The 24,939-nt window shown below is 49.6% G+C and overlaps 1 protein-coding gene across 1 annotated transcript in view; it reads left to right on the plus strand.

Annotated features, from left to right (window-relative positions):
- C3 (complement C3) overlaps window positions 1–24,939 on the plus strand; it is a gene marked incomplete at its 5' end in the record, with an annotated part of 34,869 nt that overhangs the window by 969 nt on the left and 8,961 nt on the right. The window contains 26 exons of the mRNA XM_079918717.1: window positions 620–782; window positions 880–950; window positions 2,964–3,058; window positions 3,162–3,244; window positions 3,349–3,439; window positions 3,536–3,638; window positions 3,762–3,888; window positions 4,040–4,155; window positions 4,256–4,402; window positions 5,070–5,279; window positions 5,392–5,598; window positions 6,886–7,044; window positions 7,407–7,536; window positions 7,814–7,885; window positions 8,067–8,264; window positions 10,122–10,233; window positions 10,501–10,586; window positions 16,369–16,511; window positions 16,604–16,816; window positions 18,197–18,263; window positions 18,360–18,446; window positions 19,168–19,371; window positions 19,881–19,956; window positions 20,228–20,387; window positions 21,398–21,496; window positions 24,080–24,236. Of these exons, the coding sequence (XP_079774843.1) occupies window positions 620–782; window positions 880–950; window positions 2,964–3,058; window positions 3,162–3,244; window positions 3,349–3,439; window positions 3,536–3,638; window positions 3,762–3,888; window positions 4,040–4,155; window positions 4,256–4,402; window positions 5,070–5,279; window positions 5,392–5,598; window positions 6,886–7,044; window positions 7,407–7,536; window positions 7,814–7,885; window positions 8,067–8,264; window positions 10,122–10,233; window positions 10,501–10,586; window positions 16,369–16,511; window positions 16,604–16,816; window positions 18,197–18,263; window positions 18,360–18,446; window positions 19,168–19,371; window positions 19,881–19,956; window positions 20,228–20,387; window positions 21,398–21,496; window positions 24,080–24,236 (3,376 nt within the window). The remainder of the gene's footprint in view (window positions 1–619; window positions 783–879; window positions 951–2,963; window positions 3,059–3,161; window positions 3,245–3,348; window positions 3,440–3,535; window positions 3,639–3,761; window positions 3,889–4,039; window positions 4,156–4,255; window positions 4,403–5,069; window positions 5,280–5,391; window positions 5,599–6,885; window positions 7,045–7,406; window positions 7,537–7,813; window positions 7,886–8,066; window positions 8,265–10,121; window positions 10,234–10,500; window positions 10,587–16,368; window positions 16,512–16,603; window positions 16,817–18,196; window positions 18,264–18,359; window positions 18,447–19,167; window positions 19,372–19,880; window positions 19,957–20,227; window positions 20,388–21,397; window positions 21,497–24,079; window positions 24,237–24,939) is intronic.

Below are 24,939 nucleotides of genomic sequence, written 5' to 3' on the forward strand. Positions count from 1 at the left end.
CCGCTGCTTCTTCCAGTGCTTTCTCTGAGGTGCCTCCACCTTTTTTTTTAAACTTTTTATTTTATATTGGGGTAGAGTTGATTAACAATGCTGTGATAATTTCAGGTGTACAGCAAAGTGATTCAGTGATACATATACCTGTATATATTCTTTTTCAAGTTCTTTTCCCATTTAGGTTGTTACATAATATTGACCAGAGTTCCCTGTGCTATACATAGCCCCCTTATCTCTCTCAACTCCACCCCCTTCCAAGCAGGACCATCTCGGAGCCCCCCCCCCCATTTCTGAGCCCCTCCTCTCCAAGCCCCTCCCCCTCTAAGCCCTCTCTCCCTTCAGAGCCCCTCCCCTCTCTGAGTCTCCTCCTCTTTCGGAGTCCCCTTCCCGTTCTGAGCCCTCCCTCTTCTGAGCCCACTGTCTGATTCCCCCTTCCCATCCTTCCCTCTGACTCCCACCCCCTCTCTTGCCCTTGCCCTCTCTCCAAGTACCCTTTTTTTCCCCAAACCTTGGCAAACAAGGGAGACCAGGAGTGATGGGCAGGCTCTGTTGTGAAGAGGGGCAGGTGTGGATCCAGCCAAAGACAAGGGGCCCTAGAGCCTAATAATCCCCTGTTCATGCCCAGATCCCGGCCAGCAAGGAGTTAAAATCAGAGAAGGGGCACAAATTCGTGACTGTCCAGGCGGCCTTCGGGAACGTCCTGGTGGAGAAGGTGGTGCTGATAAGCCTTCAGAGTGGGTACCTCTTCATCCAGACGGACAAGACCATCTACACCCCAGGCTCCACGGGTAAGGGTCTGGGGGTGGCTGGAGAGGGCCGGGGGCAGGGCTGGGGGGAGGGGCAGGGCCTCACCCAGCTCTCCCTTTCTCTCCCGCCTCGTCTCAGTCCTCTATCGGATCTTTACCGTTGACCACAAGCTGCTGCCCGTGGGCCAGACAGTTATCGTCAGCATTGAGGTACCAGCCAACCGGGGCCCCAGACCTACCCGGGGCAGAGACTCGGGGAGAGACAAAGAGATAGAGACAGAGAAAGAAGACACCGGCAAAGGCCCAGCAGCAGAGACCTAAAGGCAAAGAAATATGTAGAGGCACACAGATGGGGAGAGGGGGCGGGGGCCCAGGGAGACTACGTAGAGAGATGCTTGCGCCCGTGGATTCTGGGTCCCGATAAACCCCTGGTCACTGTTTGACTCTGGGCAGGTCACTTCACCTTTCCAAGTCTCCTTTTCCTCATCTGAAGATTGGGATAATGACAGACGCTAATTCTATGTAGTCTGTTCCGGCTAGTGCAGCCAGAGGGCGCTTGTGAGCACCCCTCCTCTGCCCGCGGCGCTCCAGGGCTCCCACCTCCCTCGAGGTAAAAGCCCAAGTCCTCCCCGCTGCCCACTAGGCCTGGCCCTACCTACCCCGTCCCCTCCAAGCCCTCACCTCCTCCCTGTCTCCCCCTCGCTCACTCTGCTCCAGCCACACCGGCCTCCTCACTGTTCCTCCAACAGCCCAGGCACAGTCTGCCCCAGGACCTTTGCACAGGCTATTCCCCCTACCCAAAAAACCCTCTTCCTCCAAATTTCCACACAGCTTGCTCCATCACCTCCTTCAAGTCTTTGCTCAAATATCACCAGTGTCCCAGTTTTACAGTGAGACCTCTCTGAGCGCCCCATAAAATTGCAACACCCAGGGCTTCCCTGGTGGCGCAGTGGTTGAGAGTCCGCCTGCCGATGCAGGGGACACGGGTTCGTGTCCCGGTCTGGGAAGATCCCACATGCCGCGGAGCGGCTGGGCCCGTGAGCCACGGCCACTGAGCCTGCGCATCCGGAGCCTGTGCTCCGCAACGGGAGAGGCCACAGCAGTGAGAGGCCCGCGTACCGCAAAAAAAAAAAAAAAAATTGCAACACCCCCTCTCTCACCCGTCCCCCCCAACCCCCCCCCCCACACACACACAGGCACTCCACTCTCATCTTCCCTTCCTCCACTCTTATTTTCCTTCCGGGCCATCTCCCTTTAGCATCTTCTAAATTGGATTTATTCATTTGTTAATCGCACCTTCTCCCAACATCCTTTGAACTTAAATTCCAAACGGAAAGGAATTATCTGTTGACGCCATGCTTGCCAGGTAGTAGGGTAAATAAAAACTTACTGGAAGAAGGGAGAGAGGGAAGGAGAGGGGAGAAAGAAGCGGGGAGCGATGGGCAGGGAAAAACAAGTGTAGGAGGAACGGAGAGAGAAGGAAGGGAAGGAATGGAGTATGTGCTCCTCACGGGGTCTTCGTGAGTATGTACTGAGATCACACAAACCTAACAGGGACCAGGTTCTGAAGGCTGTGAGCTGGCTTTAGGGATTGTGGGATACGCGAGGAACAGAGAACACAACACACACCTCCTCTAAAGGCACAGAGCTGCCCGGCTCCCATGAAATGTCACCTTGTGCCGACAGGAGCACGTTATCCACAATTACCCCAATTTCCAAGAGAAGCCGGAACACCAGATTCCTATGTGATGTCCTCTTGTTGTTTAACTGTTGGCAACGAATGAAATGATATGTGTGTTAGGTCAAGCCATGCGACATTGCTATGCTTTAGGTCAAAAAAGGCAAATGTGGGCAATTATGTGTGATTTATACAAATCAAACGCTTAGTGCAGGGTCCTGCACAAAAGTAGGTGATAAACGCTAGTTTTTATTAGTCTTCAGAGAGACACTGATCACCATACCAAACCAGTGACATAGGAGCTATAATTATCTCCGTTTTCTAGATGTGCACCCTGAGCACAGAGAGGTTAAGTAACTTGCCCACGTCACACAGCTTGTAAGTGGCACAGTGGGGATTTGAACCCAGGCTGACTGGCTCAGGTGCATGTTCTTAACCACTGCCCCTGTAGACACGACACAGTGTCCAGACACAGAGAGGGAGGGGAGAGCCAAAGGGCTAAGCCTGGTCTCTGAAGAGCCATTTCTCTCCCTGTCTCCCCACAGACCCCCGATGGCATTCCCATCAAGCGGGACTCCCTGTCTTCTCACAACCAGTTTGGCATCTTGCCCTTGTCTTGGAACATCCCAGAGCTGGTCAAGTATGTCACGCTCTCCAGGAGGGGGTTCAGGGCTCCCCTACCCCAGAAGAGGGAGTGGGGGGCTGCTAGGTCTGGTCAGATCACTAGCCTGCTTTCGCCACAGCATGGGGCAGTGGAAGATCAAAGCCCACTACGAAGATTCTCCGCAGCAGGTCTTCTCTGCCGAGTTTGAGGTGAAGGAATACGGTAAGGGGAGCAGGGAGCCGCGGGTGGGAGCGTGGGGAAGGAGGGGGAGCACATAATTCTGGGCCCAGTGCTGGCTCACTGCCCACCACGACCTGTTCCCCCAGTGCTGCCCAGTTTTGAGGTCCAAGTGGAGCCTGAAGAGAAATTCTACTACATCGATGACCCAAACGGCCTGAAAGTCAACATCATTGCCAGGTGAGGGATAGGGGAGGGACCAGCTGGGGGGAGGGGCTCAGCCACAGCCCACAGGAGTTTGGAGGGGGGAGAATCTGAGGCTCTCCCGCCTCACAGGTTCCTGTACGGGGAGAATGTGGACGGGACGGCTTTCGTCATCTTTGGAGTCCAGGACAACGACCGGAGGATTTCATTGGCCCACTCCCTCACCCGTGTTCCGGTACCTGACAGAGGCCCCCTCTACATCTCTTCCACTCTTGTCCCCATCAGCGCCCCTCCCGCACCTGAGCCCCCCTCCCCACCCCAACCCCCGCCTCCGCTGAGCCTTCACTGTCTCCCCCAGATCACTGACGGTACTGGGGAGGCCAAACTGCAACGACAGGTCTTGCTGAACGGGGTACAGCCCTCCCAAGCCGACGCCCTGGTGGGCAAGTCCTTATACGTGTCTGTCACCGTCATCCTGCGCTCAGGTGAGGCCAGGCTGAGGGCAGGGGCCCAGCACCACTGTACGGTCCAGTCTGAGATGGGAGGCCCAGTATGAAGGCAGAGTCCAATCTGAGGGGGGAGGCCTGGTCCTGAGGAGTGGCCCAGGAGCCCACCCTCACGATTGGCCCCCCTCAGGCAGCGACATGGTGGAGGCAGAGCGTACCGGGATCCCCATCGTGACCTCCCCCTACCAGATTCACTTCACCAAGACCCCCAAGTTCTTCAAACCCGCCATGCCCTTCGACCTCATGGTGAGACCCAGGGCGGGGCTGCAAACCCCCTCCACCGCTCCTGAGCTTGACCATGCCTCTAGGTCTGCCTGAACCCCCTCCACCTGGCCTGCACCCACAGGTGTTCGTGACGAACCCCGACGGCTCCCCTGCCCGCCACATCCCGGTGGTGACCCAGGGCACCAACGTGCAGTCCTTGACCCAGGAGGACGGTGTGGCCAAGCTGAGCATCAACACACGCAACGACCGGCAGCCCCTGACCATCACCGTGAGTCCAGGCCGGCCTCGCGACCCCACACCAGGAGACAGGGGGCTTGATTTTATAGAGCAGGGTCCTGACGTTTGCACAAAGGGATCCTGTCCTGGGCATACAGGGCGGGTCCTTTCATTTGCCTAAAGGGATGTACCATCCACAGAGAGATGTTTTCATTTACATAGAAGGGCTCTTTTTTTACTTTATTTTATTGAAGCATAGTTGATTTACAATGTTGTGTTAATTTCTGCTGCACGGCAAAGTGACTCAGTTATATATATATATATATATATGACTGAATATATATATATTTGTATATACCTTCTTTTTCATATTCTTTTCCATTATGGTTTATCACAGGATACTGTATCTAGTTCCCTGTGCTATACAGTAGGACCTTGGTGTTTATCCATCCTACATATATATGGTAGTTTGCATGCATAGAAGGGTTCTCATCTGCACAGCAGGGTCCTACCTTCTGCCTAGACGTCTTATAAGGACCCTTGCAATGGCATTGCGCCCACCTGGATAATCCCATCTCTTCCCCATTTCCTCAAGATCCTTAACCTAATCTCATCTGCAAAGTCTCTCTTGCCACATAAAATACCATGTTCCCTGGTCCCAGGGATATGGGTGTGGACATCTCTGGGGGGCCAGCATGCATCCATCTTTCCTCGCCCAGGTACGCACGCGGAAGGAGAATATCCCAGAGGCGCGACAGGCGACTAGGACCATGCAGGCCCTACCCTACAACACCCAGGGCAACTCCAACAACTACCTGCACCTCTCTGTGCCCCGAGTGGAGCTCAGGCCTGGGGAGACTCTCAATGTCAACTTCCACCTGCGCACGGACCCCAGGCACCAAGCCAAGATCCGCTACTACACTTACTTGGTCTGTGGCTTCCTAGAACACCCAGCACCCCCGGGAGCCCTCCACCATCCCGGCTGCCCCCGCCATCCTCCCTCTTACCTTTCCGATACTTATACCGACCTGTTCTCCCCAGGTCATGAACAAGGGGAAGCTGTTGAAGGTGGGGCGGCAGGTGCGAGAGCCCGGCCAGGACCTGGTGGTGTTGCCCATGACCATCACACCGGACTTCATCCCTTCCTTCCGCCTGGTGGCCTATTACACGCTGATCACCAGCAGCAACCAGTGGGAGGTGGTGGCCGACTCCGTGTGGGTGGATGTCAAGGACTCATGTGTGGGCACGGTAAGCTTTGTGGCATCTCTCTGTGCCCATCTGGGGACTCTCCACCTGGCTGTCACTCTCCCCATCTTGGGCCCTCTGGCTCTGTCTCTCTCCAACTCCTTTTTAAAATTTGAAAATTTATTTTATTTATTTATTTATTTTGGCTGTGTTGGGTCTTCGTTGCTGCACTCGGGCTTTTCTCTAGTTGCAAGCGGGGGATACTCTTCGCTGCGGTGCGCGGGCTTCTCATTGCGGTGGCTTCTCTTGTTGCAGAGCATGGGCTTTAGGCGCGTGGGCTTCAGTAGTTGTGGCACATGGGCTCAGTAGTTGTGGCACATGGGCTTAGTTGCTCCGCGGCATGTGGGATCTTCCCGGACCAGGGTTCGAACCAGTGTCCCCTGCATTGGCAAGCGGATTCTCAACCACTGCGCCACCAGGGAAGACCTCTCTCCAACCTTCTGAATCTGTTCCTCTCCTCCATTTGCAGGGTTCCTGCCTCTCTCTTCTTCTTTTCTTCCCTTTATGTTTCAGTCTCAGTATCCTTTTTTCTTCCAGTTTTATTGAGATGTAATTGACACACAGCACTAACTTTAAAGTGTAGAGCATAATGAATTGACTTACGTACATCGTGAAATGATCACAGTACGTTGAGTGAACATCCATCATCTCATAGAGGTACAGAATTAAAGAAATAGAAAAAATAATCTTTTCCCTTGTGCTGAGAACTCAGGGTTTCCTCTAATGACTTTCATATATAACGTACAGCAGCGTTAATTATATATTTGCATCTTGTACATTACACCCCTGGTACTTATTCATCTTACAACTGGAAGTTGTAATTCAATTCCCCCTCCCCTTACCTCTGGTAACCACAAATCCGATCTCTTTTTCTGAGTCTGTTTGTTTGTCGTGAAGTACCATTGACCTACATCACTATGTTAGTTCCTGGTCTACAACATAGTGATTCGATATTTCTCTACGTTTCAAAGTGTTCACCACGATGAGTCTAGTGAGTGACCGTGTGTCACCATACAGAGATACTACGTGGTTATTGACTTTCATCCCCAAGACTCATTTATTTTGTAACTGGAAGCTTGTACTCAGTATCTCTCTTGCTGCTGGCTTTCTCTCTTTTCTTGACTTTCTGCCTGAGGCCGGTTCTGCCTGCCTCCCTTCCTCTCTCTCTCCTTTCAGTCCAGCCCAGGACCTCCTTTGTCTTTGGCTTCCAGAGACCAGGGCCTTGCAGGGCTGACTTCTCCCTCCCTCCCCTCCAAACGTCCCCCCACCCAACCCCACCCCTGACCATAGCTGGTGGTGAAAAATGGCGGGAAGGAAGAGAAGCACCATAGGCCTGGGCAACAGATAACCCTGAAGATCGAGGCTGACCAGGGGTCCCGAGTGGGGCTGGTGGCCGTGGACAAGGGCGTGTTTGTGCTGAATAAGAAGAACAAATTGACGCAGAGTAAGGTATGCCCCCGCGTCGCTGAGGTTGGTTTAGAGACGGCGTTGGGTTGAGGCGGGGAATGGTGCTGGGGGGAACAAATGGGTCTGAGTGGGGGTTAAGTGTAGAGGTCCGAATGGACGCAGATACGGGGATGGGTTGAAGTCAAGTTGACGATGAGAATGTGGATGGACAAGGGTCCAAGCTGGGGATGGTCCCGGGGATGGACACAGCTCCAGGTCTAACTCCAGATGGTCCACCATGGCCGGCCAGCCTGGGGACCAGGATGAGGATGGATGGGGTGGGGTTGGATGGACGTGTTGGCCAATCGGTGGAGGCACGGCTGACCCGATCTCGCCACACTCTCGGCCTCCACTCCCCACTGCAGATCTGGGACGTAGTGGAGAAGGCAGACATTGGCTGTACCCCAGGCAGTGGAAGTGACTATGCCGGCGTCTTCACGGATGCAGGGCTGGCCCTCAAGACCAGCAAAGGCCTACAGACCAGCCAGAGGACAGGTGAGGATGCAGCCAGCAGCAGGGCTAGGGAGGGGCAGGGCTTCCACCTCCCAGAGACTGAGAACAGGTTAAGGGCAGCGCTCTGGGATGGGGGTGGGGGTATTGAAGTCCCGCCTCCGCCACCATCTGGCGTATTATTTCTTTCGGAGCCTCAGTCTTTACATCTGTCACATGGGAGCAATAACACCCCGACCTCACGGGGGGCCACTGTGGGGAGGAAACCAAGGACACACAGTAGATGCCTAATCCTTCTGGTTCCCGGTCCACCTGCCCGTAGATCCTGAGTGCCCGAAACCAGCCCCCCGCCGACGCCGCTCGGTGCAGCTCATGGAAAAGAGGATGGATAAAGGTGGGAGCCCTCCGTCGGCGCTCGCCCGCCGCTTCCCACCCGAGATCCAGCCCCTACGGGATCCCAGACGGAGAGGGAGGGGGAGGGCCTGGCCGTGGGGAAGTTCTCCCTGGGGTCTGTCCTGAGTGCCTCCTGCTTCGAGGCTGAGGGCGCGCGGGGCGGGGGATCTGTGCTCCCACAGCCGGTCAGTACAACAAGGAGCTGCGCAAGTGCTGTGAGGACGGCATGCGGGACAACCCCATGAAGTTCCCGTGCCAGCGCCGGGCCCAGTTCATCCTGCAAGGCGACGCATGCGTGAAGGCCTTCCTGGACTGCTGTGAATACATCGCCCAGCTGCGGCTGCAGCACAGCCGCGACGGGACCCTGGAGCTGGCCAGGAGTGAGTCGGGTGGCAGGGAGGAGGCCCCTGTCCAAGGGAGGAGGAGGTGCCTGTCCAAGGGGGAGGTGCCTGTCCAAGGGGGGAGGAGGTGCCTGTCCAAGGGGGGAGGAGGTGCCTGTCCAAGGGGGGGGAGGTGCCTATCCAAGGGGGATGGTGCCTGTCCAAGGGGGGAGGAGGTGCCTGTCCAAGGGGGGAGGTGCCTGTCCAAGGAGGGAGGTGCTTATCCGAGGAGAGAGGAGGCGCCTGTTGGAGGAAAAAAGAAGCCTTCAGATGAGGAGCTAGGTGATTCAGGTCTGAGGGAAGAAGGACCCAGTCCAATGGGGGACTAGGTCCTTCTTCCCTTGCCTGGAAGGCTCATCCTGAGGCAAAGGAACTTCCTGCCTGGGAGGGTCATCCTGGCGCTGGCCCTGTCACTCTGAAGTTTGACCTTAGCAGTGCCCAGGACATCCGTGGTCTGAGGGCACGTTCTAGATGATAGGGCTTGTCACACTAGTTGCCAATGGGAAGACTAAGATGGGTTCTAGACTTGCCTTCACCAAAGAAAACTAATTCATGTTGCCTTCCAAAGAGAGGTGCCTAACTTACGCCTAATCGATGTTCGTTCATTCATTCATTCATTCAGTTCTGGATGTACACACTTGAAACTTTATATCTCAGGCCAAGTCAGTCTTAAGCAAAGCCAAAAGAAAATTCTCTTAGAAGCCCATTTCAAGCAAAACCAGAATGGTCTCCACCACAAAGTGGTATTTACAGAACTAACAAGAGTCCCCACTGCCATCTGCTGAGAGGCAGAGGACCCCGGTGTGAACTGATCCCTCCTTTTTTTAAACATCTTTTAATATGTCTCGACTAAGAGAAGGACTTTTCTGCCAGGATGCGCTTTGTCAAAACTGAACGTTTGCAGACACCTCTCAGTGGCCGCCATTGCCAAAGTGGTCAAGTAGGTCTAAATCCCTTTATCTGGAAAGCTAGCAACTCCTCCACCCCTCCCCCGCTCCAAAGACACCAAGATTCCCAACACGCATGAACAAAGACTTCTACCTTCAGTCTCTTTGCAAATTGCAATAACTAGACATGGTGCTGTCTGCTCCAGTGACCCAAGACTTTTCTTTCGCAAAGAGGAAATTTGGACAAAACTTCTGATTTACTGGGGTATAATTTACGCACACGGATGTTTTGTGTTTTTTTTTTCCAGCATTGTGTCATTTCTGTAGCCAATTGGGGTGAGACAGAGGGTTGATTAAAAGTTAGTACCCCAAGGGCACTTTGATGGGTGGATTTGGGCATCTCTGGAATTCCACCTACTTTGTCGTTAGGCAGACCCAGAACCAAATTAAAATCTGTTCAGCGTTTTTTGAGGAAAGCCCAGCCAGGGTTGAACTCTATTCCAGCCCGGCTTCGTTTACGTGCAGATGGGGTCAAGCTGGCATTTAAAGGCCACCATCTCTTCAACAATCTCCACCAAGTCTGGGGAAATCTCTCAGCTCACCCCGTTGCTTTCAGGATGGACGTAACCATCAGACACAGCAGGCACGGTGCTTGGGGGCCAATGATGCTTTTAGAGGCTGATTCATGCAAATGTTTTCATTCCCTTGGAAATCAAAGACAGGAAAAAAAATCAATGCAGTTCAGCCTGGCTTATTTTCACCTTTCTACCAACAGAATTGTAAAATATGATTTTTAATTTTTTTTATGGAGAAAGGAACCCCCAGAGGCAAATGTGCCTAGGGTCCCCGGAAGTGATCACGTGACCCTGGGTGTGTCGCTGCGAGGAATCCCTCCAGGGTATTATAGAGATAAATATCTAAAAGGGGACAGTGGGGAAAGTGGGTCTGTTTTAACTCCCACCCCCCGCAGGTGACCTGGATGATGAAATAATCCCGGAGGAGGACATCATTTCCCGAAGCCAGTTCCCAGAGAGCTGGCTGTGGACCATTGTTGAGGACCTTAAAATCGCAGACAAAAATGGGTAAGGCTGGGATGCTCCCACTTCCACCCACCCCCAGGCCAGCCCCTATCATCACCCCAGACTGGACATTGAGTCTGCACGCACCTCAATGCCCCCTCTTTTCTGGAATCATTGTGGAATCACGCAACCTAGCCTAGAAGAGTTGGGGCTACCTACACGTGCCCACCTGCCAGCCCCACTCCAACCCTGTCCCTTGGGGCCCCTCCCTACCAGCTCTCCCCCTCCACCATGCTAGGTATCTTCTAATGCCTCCCCTCCCCCATCCAGAATCGCCACGAAACTCATGAACGTGTTTTTGAAAGACTCCATCACCACTTGGGAGATTCTAGCTGTGAGCTTGTCAGACAAGAAAGGTGAGAGAGGATGGTGGTCTGGTCCTCAGGAGGCCGGGACCCCAGACCGCCCCGGGCATTTTCTCATTCAATCCTGACAGATCCTTTGTTTCCTGGTGGCTGACACTTTCCTCTGGTTCCTGGAGAGGCAATAGAGTGTAGAATGTGAGTGACATGGTGCTTTTTGTAAATAGATTTTAGTTTTAGTGCAGTTTTGGTTCAGAGCAAAATTGAGAGGATGGTGCAGAGATTTCCCATATACCCCTTTCCCCACCACAGACACAGTCTCCCTCACCATCAACATCCCCCACCAGCATGGCGCATTTGTAACAATCGAAGGATACATGGATACGTCATGATCACTGCAAGTTCTTAGCTGAGGTCAGGGTTCACTCTTGGTTTCGTACGTTCTATGGGTTTGGACAAATGTATAATGACATGTATTCACCATCATAGTATCATACAGACTGATTTATAGCAACAAAAACTTTGCAGGGGTGATGTTGCCATGATACTGGGTAAAGCAGTGAAGAAAAAATAGGGCTTCCCTGGTGGCGCAGTGGTTGAGAGTCCGCCTGCCGATGCAGGGAACGTGGGTTCGTGCCCCGGTCCGGGAAGATCCCACATGCCGTCCGGAGCCTGTGCTCCGCAGCGGGAGAGGCTGCAACAGTGAGAGGCCCGTGTACCGCAAAAAAAAAAAAAAACAGGTCAACAAAGAAAAACTAAAAGAGGAAGCGGGATGAAATGTGATTGAAACATTGGTGGTTAGATTGTGAAACACGACAAAAAAAGGTGTATGTGTACACCCCCTGCCCTCCCGCCCCACCGCCACCAAGGGCTGGGTGTGAGACCCTGACACACCCTAGCCAAATACGGATGACTTACAGCAGGTCTGAGAATGGGGCAAGGAGAGTGAGGCACTGACTTTGAATGCAAAATTAAGCGGGTGCCAAAACACTCAGTCATCAAGATAAATCATATTTTCATGCAATAGGTTTTTTGGAAAAAAATCAAAATGAGTGCAAAAAAAACATGTTGTACAAAATATCCAGATTTTAAATATAAACCAGCAGTGTGCCGAGCCATAATGGGGTTTGAGGTAAAAGGAAAGATGTGTCCCATGTGCATGTTTTATGTATATTCTAAAGGTTAATTTTTTCCAGAGCATTAAAGAGGTTGAAAAACTATTGAAAACACTAAAACATTTTAAAACTAGGTGTATTAAAACTCACAACATTAAGTGTATTTTATTTATAGCAAACTCAGAACTTAATATACTCTAGTATAAGTTTGTTTGGTTGTAATTTATCATAAATTTTACTTTATTGTCATTTTACTTTCCTGGCTTCAAGATTTTCAAAATCTGCTTCTTTGTCTATCTTGCTACTAATGCAAGGTATTGCAATTTTCTGCTAATTTCTCTTGAACAAGTGATGATGGCAGATGAAATCATATGCACAGAGCACATAGTTTTCCTTCTGCCTGAGACTCCAAAGCCACTCAGCACTGTTCTAGTTTGGGACCCCCATCCCTGTTTCAAATCAGAGCATCTTCATATTTGCCTGTTGTACATTTCCATATATCGAGATTGTGTGTGAGGTTCCCTTTACCTAAAAAAAAGTTCCTGCAGCTTGAAAAAAAAAAAAAGTTGAAAACCACAGTTAGATCCTTGCCCCTCAAAGCCTATTCCCTGGGCCAGCTGCAATCTGGTAAAGTAGGTTTACCAGGGAGTTTGTTAGACATTCAGAATCTTAGTCACTCCTAACCTGCTCAGTCAGAATGTGCATTTTATCACTGGAAACATCTCCTGATCCCCAGGAGATTTGTATGGACATGAATGTTGGAAGAGTTCTTCCCTGCACCAGCATTTCTCAATCTCATCACTGATGTCATTCTGGGCTGGGTCATTCTTTGTGGCAGGGGACTGTCCTGTGCAATGTAAGATGTTGGGTATCTTCATGGCTTCTACCTGCTAGATTCCAGTAGCAACCCATCTCCCTGGTTGTGACATCCAAAATGTCCCCAGATATTACCAAATGTCCCCGGAGGGGGGGGGGCAGAATCCCTGTGGTTTTTAGATCTTGCCTGTGATGTCTTTTCAACATCATTAACCCTCTACATATTACCTCATTTAATGCTCACAACTACCCTATAAGGTTGGTACTATGATTCTCCTACAACTGAGAACACTGAAGCCAGGGAAAGAAGGTGACTTGCCCAGGATCACAAGTGAATGAAACTTTCAGGAATCCAAACTTCAGAATAAAGACTGAAGCATGATAACCAATAGAACTTGAAATTTTTAGACTTGTGAGCTGTTAGGAATTAAAGAGTCAGTAAGGTTAAAAGCAAGGAGCTTCCCAAGCCCAAGTGCCTGTGTCCAAATCGCAGGTCCTCCTCGGGGCAGCTGTGTGGCCTTCGTCAAGTTACCCAGCCTCTCTGTGCTCATCCGTAAAATAGGCACAATAGAAATAGTACCTATTCAAAGTGTTGGGATTTTATAATAGTGATAATAGTACCTGACACATTGTAAATGTTCAATGAGTGTGAGCTATTATTTTTATTATTGGAGTCGAACGTACTTTAGGGATCAAAGGGTAAATGCCTTTCGGAGATGCATAGACGCTCTCTTAAATGACACAAAGCAGGCATCAGAAGTCATTTCTTTCTTTCTTTCTCTTTTTTAATTGAAGTATAGTTGATTTACAGTGTTGTGTTAGTTTCTGGCGTAGCCATGTCTTTTTAAAAAAATATTTATTTATTTATTTACTTTTTGGCTGCGTGGGGTCTTAGTTGCAGCGCGGGCTCTTCGTTTTGGCGTGAGGGCTTCTCTCTAGTTGTGTTGTACTGGCTCCAGAGCACGTGGGCTCTCTAGTTGTGGCTTGCATGCTCAGTAGTTGTGGGTCACGGGCTTAGTTGCCCTGTGGCATGGGGGATCTTAGTTCCCAGACCAGGGATTGAACTCACGTCCCCTGCATTGGAGGGCGGATTCTTAACCACTGGACCACCAGCGAAGTCCCTCATTTCTTTTTAACAAAGAGATTTTTTAAAAATGTATTAGGTTTTCAGAAACAATTGAGCAAAAAGTATAGAGAGGTGCCACGTACCCCTCTCTCCCCCAGATTCCCCTATTGTTAACATCTTGCATTAGTGTGGTACGTTTGTTATAGTGGATGGGCCAATACTGATACATTATTATGAACTGAAGTCCATAGTTGACATTAGGATTCACTCTTGGTGTTGTACATTCTATGGGTTTGGATAAATACAGCATGACTTGTAGCCACTGTCACAGTATCACACAGAATAATTGTTTCACTGCCTTGAAGTGACAGGAAATGTGTATCATAAGTCATTCCTTTTTTGGTTCTCTTTCCATTCTTCCTTCCGTCTCATTCAAGGAGAAAAGCTAAGTCTAGTGCAAGGATGTCTTTACCTTGTCTCTACTTCTTGTTTAACTCCTTTTTTAAACGAAGAGAGAGTGGTCTAGCTTTCTGCGGGCAACACAAGCCAACTAGTATTTAACAAAATCATTTTGTTTTCCTTGAGGTAACCTGTTTATAGCACAAGAACCTGGGTTCTCATGCACTGTAGTAAATTAAATTTGAGTTTAAAAATGTGAATAGTAAGTAAGAAATGGTAAATTAAACCAGTGACTCTAGCAGACCCCCCGAGGGTGATGAGTAAATGACTGTCGATTGGGAAATAAGGATTTTGTTCAAGCCTCTGATTATTATTTTTTCTGCCATTGAAGAATACGGAAAATTATCAGATCTTTTTTTTTTTCTTTTTTGGCGGTGGTGCGTGGCTTATGGAATCTTAGTTCCCCAACCAGGGATTGAACCCTGGTCCAGTCAGGGATTGGCCCTCAGCAGTGAGAGCAGGGAGTCCTAACCACTGGACCGCCAGGGAATTCCCTCCAATCTTAATAGATTTCTTGGTGTAACATTATGATTAATGTGATAATGTTTTCACAAATTTCACTTGCATCAACACTTTGCTTACATTTAATCTGGTAACTGTTGTATCACAAGTAACCACTGTTTTTGAGCATCGTTTTGCTCAGTTGTTAACAAAATTCAACTGAGTAAATTTGAAGATCTAATTGGGTTTGTTAAACAATTCATGAGCTGGGCAGCATCTTATCTGGCAAGGAGAGATACTCAGAGGAGTTGTACAAAATTAAAGGTTTTTATAGAATGAAGGGTAGGGCAAACAAGTCATCAGCAAGAGAAAAATGTCCTCATTGGAAGAAAGTAACAATTCAGGTAAGACAGTTTCTCATTGGCTGAGCTGCAGTGTTTTCATTGGCTGGGCTTGTTGCTGGGCAGGAAGAAAATCTTCCTTCCTCCTGCTGTAGTTAAGTTAATTGCACTTTCTGTTTGGGAGTGCAAACATCTTTTCCAGTTGGGGTCTGTAATTGAAGCTTCTTCCTGTTGGGATCTGTTGACATCTTCCTGTTTGGGATAACATCTTCCTGTTTGGGATAACTGAAGTCAGTGGTAGGGCATCAGAGCTCCCTCTACAGGCCTTCCCTTCTCCAATTTTAGTTGAGGTGTCCTTTCATTAATTTTTACAATGTAGATCAGCACTGTCCATTAGAAATATAATGCAAGCTGTGTATGTCATCTAAAATTTTCTGGTAGCCCCACAAAAAAGGAGTAGATTAAATCAATTTTAATAATACACTTTATTTAATCCAAATATATCCAAAATATTATTATTTCAACATTTTGTAAAAATTTGCAAAACCACTACCACAGTAATCATGTTACAATAGCAAATCTATTAATATTTAAGAATAACCGATTAATATCTCAAATTTATTAATCAAGTTTTTTTTTGTTTTTTTTTTTGCGGTACGCGGGCCTCTCACTGTTGTGACCTCTCCCGTTGCGGAGCACAGGCTCCGGACGCGCAGGCTCAGCGGCCATGGCTCACGGGCCCAGCCGCTCCACGGCATGTGGGATCTTCCCGGACCGGGGCACGAACCCGTGTCCCCTGCATCGGCAGGCAGACCCTCAACCGCTGTGCCACCAGGGAAGGCCCATGTATTTTATTTTTGTTTGTACTGAGCCTTTGAAATCTGCCATGTATTTTATACTGACAGTGCATCTAAATTAGGATGCTAGCTTTTCATTGAAAATACTCTGATCTGTATTTTGGGATCCATAAAATTTACAGTTGAAAAGGTAGATTGGCCTATCCAAGTTGTTCTAAACATACTTAAACTAAAAACTTTAAAAGTTTTCCAATCACTGAATCAAGCATCCTTTTTAAAATTGAGATGTAATTCACATAACATGAAAGTCACCATTTGAAAGTGTACAATTCAGTGGTTTTTATTACATTCACAATGAGCATTGGTTTTTTAAGTTTAAATCTAAGTGAATTAAAAGGAAATAAAAGTAGGAATCCAGTTCTCACTCGAGCTAGCCACATTTCAAGTGCCCAGTGACCACTTGGGGCTACCATTTTGGAGATCGTACATATAGACCCTTCATTTATGCTTGCCTTCTTCCCTCCTACATATCTATCTATGAGTAAAATTACAGAGAAAATGGGAACCATTAAATCATGGCAACTCCCCGCCACCACCACCATCTGTAAGTTATCACCATTAATGATGGTTCGTCTATGGGCTTCTGCAAAGACAGGCTGACCTTGGGACAGCTCCAGTGGTCAGAGGTAAGCACTGAGACATTGGTAGGGGCAAGAAGTTGGACCTGAACTTGGATCCAGTCCACCTGGCCCACCCCCTACCCCACCCCTGACACTTCATGTTCTGTTTCCACCCGGGCAGGGATCTGTGTGGCTGACCCCTATGAGGTCACGGTGATGCAGGATTTCTTCATTGACCTGCGTCTACCCTACTCTGTTGTGCGCAATGAGCAGGTGGAGATCCGAGCCGTCCTCTACAACTACCGGGAGGCGGAGGAGCTCAAGGTGGGCCCCTGGTGCAATGGAAGCATGATGGGGGCTTGGAGAAGAGGGTCTGTGGTACATTCCCCTGACTTGATACTCTCTCTCCCCGGCAGGTGAGGGTGGAATTGCTCTACAATCCAGCCTTCTGTAGCCTGGCAACGGCCAAGAAGCGCCACCAGCAGACTCTGATCATCCCACCCAAGTCCTCGGTGCCCGTGCCTTATGTCATTGTGCCCCTGAAGGTCGGCCTCCATGAGGTGGAGGTCAAGGCTGCTGTCTACAACCACTTCATCAGTGATGGCGTCAAGAAGACCCTGAAGGTCGTGGTGAGTCCTTGGGGTACCTGCTGCCGCTCGTCCTTCAGGAAAGGCTCCTGTTCTCCCTGTGCTGTCAACCCAGGTTAGAGACCCAGGCCAACCTTAGGAAATTCAGGAGTCCTGGAGGTTTGGAAGCAGGGCCGGGATTAGGGTGAGGCAAGTGAGGTATTCTCCTTGGGCACACAATTTTAGGGTGCACCCAAAAGCTCAAACAAAGATCAATAATATTTTTTTCATTAAAATATATTTTAATATCAAATATGACATTTTGTAACACCTTTCAGCATAGGAGTTTTCTTTTGACTTTAAAAATCTTGGTGGGAATTCCCTGGCAGTCCAGTGATTGGGACTCAGCGCTTTCACTGCTGTGGCCCCGGGTTCGATCCCTGGTTAGGGAACTAAGATCTCGTAAGCCGCATGGTGCAGCCAAATAAATAAATAAATAAAATAAAAATGTTTATCTGTAGACACATGACGGCTCACATTGGGCCTTTGATTCTAATTAAGATAGCCCCTCTTTTAATTGAGCACTTATGTGTCAGCCACTGTGTTAGTACTTATGTACATTCTTTCATTTATTTTTTCTTTTTCTTTATTCTTATTTATTTATTTAAAATTTTTGTTTTACTTTTATATTATTTGTTTTATTTTTAGATTTTAATTTTATTTAGCCCATTGAGAGGCATTTGGTTTAAAAACAGACTCTGGAGCAGAGTACCAGGTTCAAGCCCAAATTCTGTTCTACTCACTGTGTGACCTTGGGCAAGTTACTTCACCTGTCTGTATCCCAGTTACCCCATCTTTAAAATGGCATTGATAATAGCAGTACCCACGCCAGTGGGTTGTTGTGAAGATTACATGAATTAACCCCAGGAAAGCAATCTTCTAGGCACATAGGAAGATTTCTAAAGGTCTTGTTATTTCTTTATTAATTTATAATTTTATTATTAATTTGCACAACAGTGGGTATGAGGTAGATGTTTTTGTTTTTGTTTTTTGCGGTACGCGGGCCTCTCACTGTTGTGGCCGCTCCCGTTGCGGAGCACAGGCTCCGGACGCGCAGGCTCAGCGGCCATGGCTCATGGGCCCAGCCGCTCCGCGGCATGAGGGATCTTCCCGGACCGGGGCACGAACCCGTGTCCCCTGTATTGGCAGGCAGACTCTCAACCACTGCACCACCAGGGAAGCCCGAGGTAGATGTTTATATTACCTCCTTATAAGGAAGGAAGCGAGGCACAGACAAGTTAAGTAACTGACTTCCAGTCATACAGCTAAGGTCAGGTGGAGGCCATCATGCCTTATGCTACAGTAATCCCAAGAACAGTGCCCTGCTGACTGTCTGTCTGCCCTTTTATTCACACGACTCCCCCTACCCCTAACACTGTCCAGCCAGAAGGAATGAGAGTCAACAAAACTGTGGCCGTCCGCACACTGGATCCAGAACATCTGGGCCAAAGTGAGTCAGCGAGGCAGAGGGGGTGAGGCCTGGGTGGTGATGCAGGGTGGGGTGGGAGGGGGCTGGTGCCATCGGTGTCTCCCATTCACCCGGCAGAGGGAGTGCAGCGAGAGGAAATCAAAGCTGCCGATCTCAGTGACCAAGTCCCAGGCACGGAGTCAGAGACCAAGATCCTCCTGCAAGGTGAGATGCCCTTGGCCCCAATCCCAGGGGACCCAGAATGGTGTTGGGGGGCCATGACTCCTAAGCAGGGAGCCCAGTTCCATCTAATCCCAGGAGTATTTAACCACTGTGTTTCCCGCCTCCTCTTCAGCTAGAACCCCTCCTTAATCTGCTTTATAGAAGGCTCCAGGCAGTACTTAGTTCAGCAAATAGCTTTTGCTGATAAAGAAGCAGTAGAGTTCAAGAGAAGAAGTTCTGGATTTAATCGCCTCGGATGGAGAACTGGGGCAGGAAGGGGCAAGACGGAGCTGGAAAGGCACCTTGCAACTTGAGAGCTGTAAGGTTTTGGGAGGAGACCCTTGGTTTCCTCATCTGTGATAGGGGTGAATAATAGTATGGATATCTAAGGGTTGTTGGGAGGATTAAATGAGATACTGTATGGTGTTAGAACAGAGCCTAGCCAATAGCATTAAGCATGATAAAAGTATTCATGGTTGTTGTCCCTGGAATTATTTTACCACTGGTGTAACCAGAGGACCCAGGGACCGGAGTTCCCCTGTGAAGCAGAAGCCCACTCCCACCGCCCACAAATGCAGAGCCCCCTCTAGCCACTCAGCCGTGCGTCACTTCCATCACTGACATGCTCCCAGCTGTCCCTGACCCCTTGGGCCCTGGCTGGTCAGAGCCTGGAAATGCTGGGGGCAGCCCCAGACTTGAGTGCCATCCTCACGCCCGGCTGCAGGGACCCCAGTGGCCCAGTTGACAGAGGAGGCCATCAACGGGGAGCGCCTGAAGCACCTCATCCAAACCCCCTCGGGCTGTGGGGAGCAGAACATGATCAGCATGACGCCCACGGTCATCGCGGTGCACTACCTGGACAACACAGAACAGTGGGAGAAGTTCGGCCTGGAGAAGCGGCAGGAGTCCTTGGAGCTCATCAAGAAGGGTGTGCGCCCCACCCGCCCCTCTGAGCCCCCTCCGGCCCTGAGACCCCACCTCTCTGAGACCCGCTCCTATGAAACCCCTCCACCCCTGGACCCTGCCCCTCTGAGCCCCCTCCACTCCTGAGACCCCGCCCATCTCGAGGCCCCGCCCCTCCTCTGAGAGCACTCCCTCACCCCTCTCTGAGCCCCTCTCGGAGCTCCCTCCCCCGCTGAGGCCCGCTTGCCCCTGAGAACCCATTTTGAGAACCCTCCTCTCTCTGAATCCCCTCTCCTCCGAGAACTCCTTCCCCTTCTTCTCTCTGATCCTCCCACCCTGAGTCCCTCTCCGCTTTAAGCTCCCCTCCCTCCTATACGCCCGCCCCCTGCCCAGAGCCCCACCTTTCCTCTCTGGGCCCCTGTCCCGCCCCTCACAGAATCTTTATCCTCTTTCTAAGCCCCTCCCCTACCTGGCCTACCCACCCCAGCCACCCCCTCCACGCAGCCTCTAGTGACACTTCTCTCCTCCCTGCAGGGTACACCCAGCAGCTGGCCTACAGACAACCCAACTCGGCTTACGCCGCCTTCCTGAACCGGCCAGCCAGCACCTGGTGAGTCTACACGATCAGCTTGCTCATCCTCAGCCTTGCACCTCCCTGAGCGGGGCCTGGATCCCGGCCTGGGGTGGTCTAGGCGGGTCGCCACCCAGAGTCAAGGTACCAGCCCGCTGTGTAACCTGCAGGCAACGCTGGGCCCTGAGATTCGGGAAGGGAACCTGGGCCGACCAGGCTAGGCCCTGCCTCTCTCTGCTCATTGGTTGTCTGGGATGCCAGTCTCCGGATCCCAGAGACAATTGGCTCATGCTCTGTACCCACCCACCAGGCTGACAGCCTTCGTGGTCAAGGTCTTCTCACTGGCCTCCAACCTCATCGCCATCGACTCCCAGGTCCTCTGTGGGGCCGTCAAATGGCTGATCCTAGAGAAGCAGAAGCCTGATGGAGTCTTCCAGGAGGATGGGCCCGTGATACACAAAGAAATGATTGTAAGAGGCAGAGATTCGGAGCAGGCTGGGAGAGGAGGGCACCTGAGCATCACAGGATGGACTGGAGGAAGATTCCGTCATCCACCCACTGCCCCAATTCACTGTGTGTGGGAATAGGGAAATGAGGGAACTGAAAGTGTCATTCCTCCCTTGCAAAAACCAGAGACCTACAGGATCTGGTGCAAAACGAAATTCCCCTGGCTCTGCATCGCTCTTAAACACAGAACTCAGAGCTGTGGTCCTAAAAGTGTGCTCCCCAGGCCAGCAGCATCAGTACTATCTGCAAACTTGTTAGAAATGCAAAATGTCAGAAATTCTCAGGCTGGACTCCAGATGCACTGAACCAGAAAATTTAGGGGCAACGCCTAGGAATCTAAGTTTTAACACCCTCCCCCCCACCACCCCCACCAGGTGTGCTTAAGTTGGAGAATTGATGCCTTAGCCTGACCTTTCAGGCTTCCAGCCTCATAGCCTTACCTCCTTCTTTCCACACTCCACCTGTACTGCTGGGAGCCTTGCTCTATACAGACACAGGGCCTTTGCACATGCTGTTCCTGCTGCCTGGCATGCTAACCCCTGCCCTCTTTGAGAGTTTACTCCTACTCACTGTTCAGATTGTGGTTCCAGCTATCATCCCTCAGGGACACTTTTCCGTGACTGAGTCACACTCCCACTGTCCTTTCTCAATGCCACATCCACTTCTCCTGTGTAGCACTCATCAGTTTGTAATTATATATTTGTTGATGAGCTGGTTGGTTCCTATCTGTCTCCCCTACCAGATGGGGAGTTCCATGAGGGCTGGGGCCGGAGTCTGGTTTTCATCCAACATCTCAACCACACCATCAGCAACATTTGCAGAATGAATGAATGAATACCAAAGAGCTTGACCCTCCTGGGGAGAAACTGGGAAGAGACCCAGCGCTGCCTTAACCGGCTGATCCTACAGGGGGGTTGGTTGGCGTGTGGGAACACACTGGTGACCCTATCCTTGTTTCCTGCTTCTCCTCTAGGGTGGCTTCAAGAATCCCGAGGAGAAAGACGTGTCCCTCACGGCGTTTGTTCTCATCGCGCTGCAGGAGGCTAGAGACATTTGCGAGGCACAGGTCAACGTAAGTGTCCCCCGCTCTCTCCCTTCTTCCTCTCCCCCACGTAGGATACATCCACCTGGGAAGGTGAGGTGTTGCTTTCGGGCCATTTCCAGTCCTCCCAGTGCGGTAGCAACCACCACAGCAGCCATAAGAGTATCTAACTAAGATAACTCATCTAAGAGTGTGACATGTTTAAGTCCTGTAATCCTTGTAACAGCCCAAGAGGTAGGCTACTCTTATTATCCCCAGTTTACAGAAGAGAAAACTGAGGCACAGAGAAATCAAAGATCAGGTCCTTTCTGCCTGCTTTACCATTGTCAGAGACTTGTAGCCACTTTCAACAAAAGTCCCTTCAGCTTGCTTTCCACAACACTCCTACATCTGTATCCTTGCTGCTTCCCTAAAGAAAACTCAGGACACAGAGCTAAAAGGGGAGTGGGGGCGGAATCCTCAAGATTATTACCTTAGTCTGAGGGATCTTTCAGGAGATTTTTAAAGGGGTCCATGACCCCAAAAGGAAAAGCATTAAAAATGTTGGCTCATTGCTATCCCCTTTTCCTCTAGTTTTGGTTCTGAAGCAGAGAAGCTTAGAAAGACAGGCTCCTGAGAATCTGTAATCACTCCCTCTGCTTTGCCCTGGGGTTTTGAGAGTGGGTTGTTTGAATTTTAGTTGCCCTAGTGGGGAACCTCTAGGACCTCCTCTTCAGCCAGCTGCTTCTCCCTCCTCAGAACCCCAGAAAAGAGGTGGAGGGGAGGGGGCTGTTACCTTTTATGCCCAAGAGGGACCCAGGCCTTCCTGGTTCCAACCTTGAAGATTTGAGAGAAATTATAGCAGAAAAGAGCACTAGAACTGTGGGGTCAGACAGAACTGACCTCAAATCCTGACTCTCAGGCACTTCCCCTTGCTGGGCCTCAGTGTGTGCATCTGTAAAATGGGTATAATAATCTTTGCTTTTTTTTAGGACTCTCTGAGTTGTCCTAGATGTCACACATGTGTCCTAGTTATCATACATGTGACCTAGATTGTACAAAAATAGATGGGAATTTTATTTTAGGGATCTAAGAATTTATCGAATTCAAAGATGAAAGTAGGGACTTCCTTGGTAGTCCAGTGGTTAAGGTCCGATCCCTGGTTGGGGAACTAAGATCCCACATGCCTGTGAAGTCAAAAAAAAAAAATGAAAATAGCCTCAGGGACTCTGCCAGGATGCTTTGTTCTTCATGTTGTCACATGTCTTTCATTCCCTTCTCGCCCAATAATTCAACTTTTCCCTGCCATCCAGCCTGACTGGCACAACATGGCCATCTTCCTTGGCGAAATAGTCAGACCAAGGCTAGAGCTCAGATTCCCAGTGAAGGATTCTGATTGGCTCAGCTTGGGTCAGGATTCACCCCTGGACCAATCAGCTGAGGCCAGGAAGTAGGTCTTAGTGGGCAAATATGGCTGCTTCCACTGTGGCCATGTGAATGGAAGGGAGGAGGTATTCTTACAACAGTCAATGACAGATGTAGGAGGGATAGCTGGGCAGGCAAAAGGATTGTTTCTTCTACAACACAGCAATGAAGTATGGCATAGGCTGTGGAACCAGACTGCTGGCATTTAAATCAACAGGATGCTGCCCAGCTTGTGGAAGCCAGTTGTTAAATTTCCAGGACTTTGCAAGCTGGTTGTTAAAGACAATCATTGTTAAAAATTAAATTATATCAACTTACAGTTAAACTGCAAACATTAAACACTAAAAACACAGGTAATAAACACTTAAAATGTAGCACTTCCTAAATATTTTGCTACCTTTTATCATATTCTCTTGAGGTTACTTTTGTCTATTGTATCTGTATGGTGGAAACATTATATGATGTTGTGTTACTGCCCATCTCTTCCCAAATCTACATTCAGTGATGCCACATTGCTGGGTTGAAATCAGCCATGATAGTATTGACACCAGGGAAATCAGCAAACACTTCAAATCATGTCTTCTCCCAATCCCCATCTTTCTGGGTCACAGTATTTTTATCTGTGCAGTAGGATAATGATGAAAATAATACCCGTCTCATAGGATTTTATGAGATTAAATGAGCGGATATATGACTGGGACATAGTAAGAGCTAGCTGTGATGATGATAATGATTGGATAAGAGGTGTTCCCTTGGTGTGCTGAATCTGCCTCCTACTAGCTCACGAGTGCCTTTTGGGGACATCTCTTCCCCACTGCGTGTTCAGGGACATCACATTAGTAGCTTGAAATTGACAATCGTGGAAGTTTTTACACCACAGTAATTGGCAATAGCAACCCCTCCACCCACCCACCCCCCAATCCCGTGCCTCCACTGGAGAGCTGGTTGTTAACAATGTTGTTTAAACATTTACTAGCACAACACAGGGTATATAGACTCCCCTGCCCCCCCCCACCCCAGCACAGACTAGGTCCTCAGCAACAAAGCAGCTCACAATGGGAAACCCTTGAAAATAGACAGATGCAAGGCAGATAGGTCCCAAGGACAGAAACCACCTGGTGCCCAAGAAGTGATGCTTATGTGATCCTTACCAGTTCTCTGTGGCAGCAACGCCCACCTGACCAGAGCACCCAATCCTCTTTCTCATAGAGCCTGGGGGGCAGCATCACTAAGGCAGGAGACTTCCTTGAAGACCACTACATAGAGTTGCAAAGACCATATACTGTGGCCATTGCTGGCTACGCCCTGGCTCTGTTGGGCAAGCTGGACGATGCCCTCGTCAACAAATTTCTGAACACAGCCACAGGTGAGGGGCAGCCTGGAGGGGTAAAGAGGGATGCATGGCTGGGGTGTGAGGGTGGCCCTCTCGAGCTGGGATGCATGGCTTTAAGCTGCACTGGGATGGACAGCTCCAAGCTGAGCTGGGATGGATGACTATGGTGTGAAAAGTTCTCAATGTAAGCCACACAAGAAGGTTCATTGCACAGTTTATTCAACAATGTTGAATGTTGTGTGTTGAGTACTTGCTATGACACGGCAGTGAGGTGTCATTAAGAACATGGGCTCTGACATCAGACAGATATAAATTGAAATCCCACTCTGCCACCTTCTCACTGTCTGACCTTGTACAAGTTGCTTAGCCTCTCTGGACCTTAGTTTCCTCATCTTAAAATGATACCTATGTCATAGGGTGGTTGTAAAGATTAAATGAATAATGCAAGTAGAAAAGGGTCTAGCATACTGTAAGAGCTCTATCACTGATAGCATCGTTGCCTTTAATATTGTTAATAATATCATTATCTCAAGGGTAATTAAGATCCGATAAGATAATGCCATGGGGAATTCAGCACAGTGATGACACTGTATCATGTTTGCACTCACTGATAATAAGATATCTCAAGTAACGTAATGTAACATATACTAAAGTGGCTTAACACAACAAAAGTTTGTTGTTGGTGAACAGCTCTCCTCCGTACAGTAATGCAGGGATCCAGGCCTCTATCTTTTCC

The sequence above is a fragment of the Stenella coeruleoalba genome (assembly GCF_951394435.1).
Source record: "Stenella coeruleoalba genome assembly, chromosome: 3".
Classification (NCBI taxonomy): Eukaryota; Metazoa; Chordata; class Mammalia; order Artiodactyla; family Delphinidae; genus Stenella; species Stenella coeruleoalba.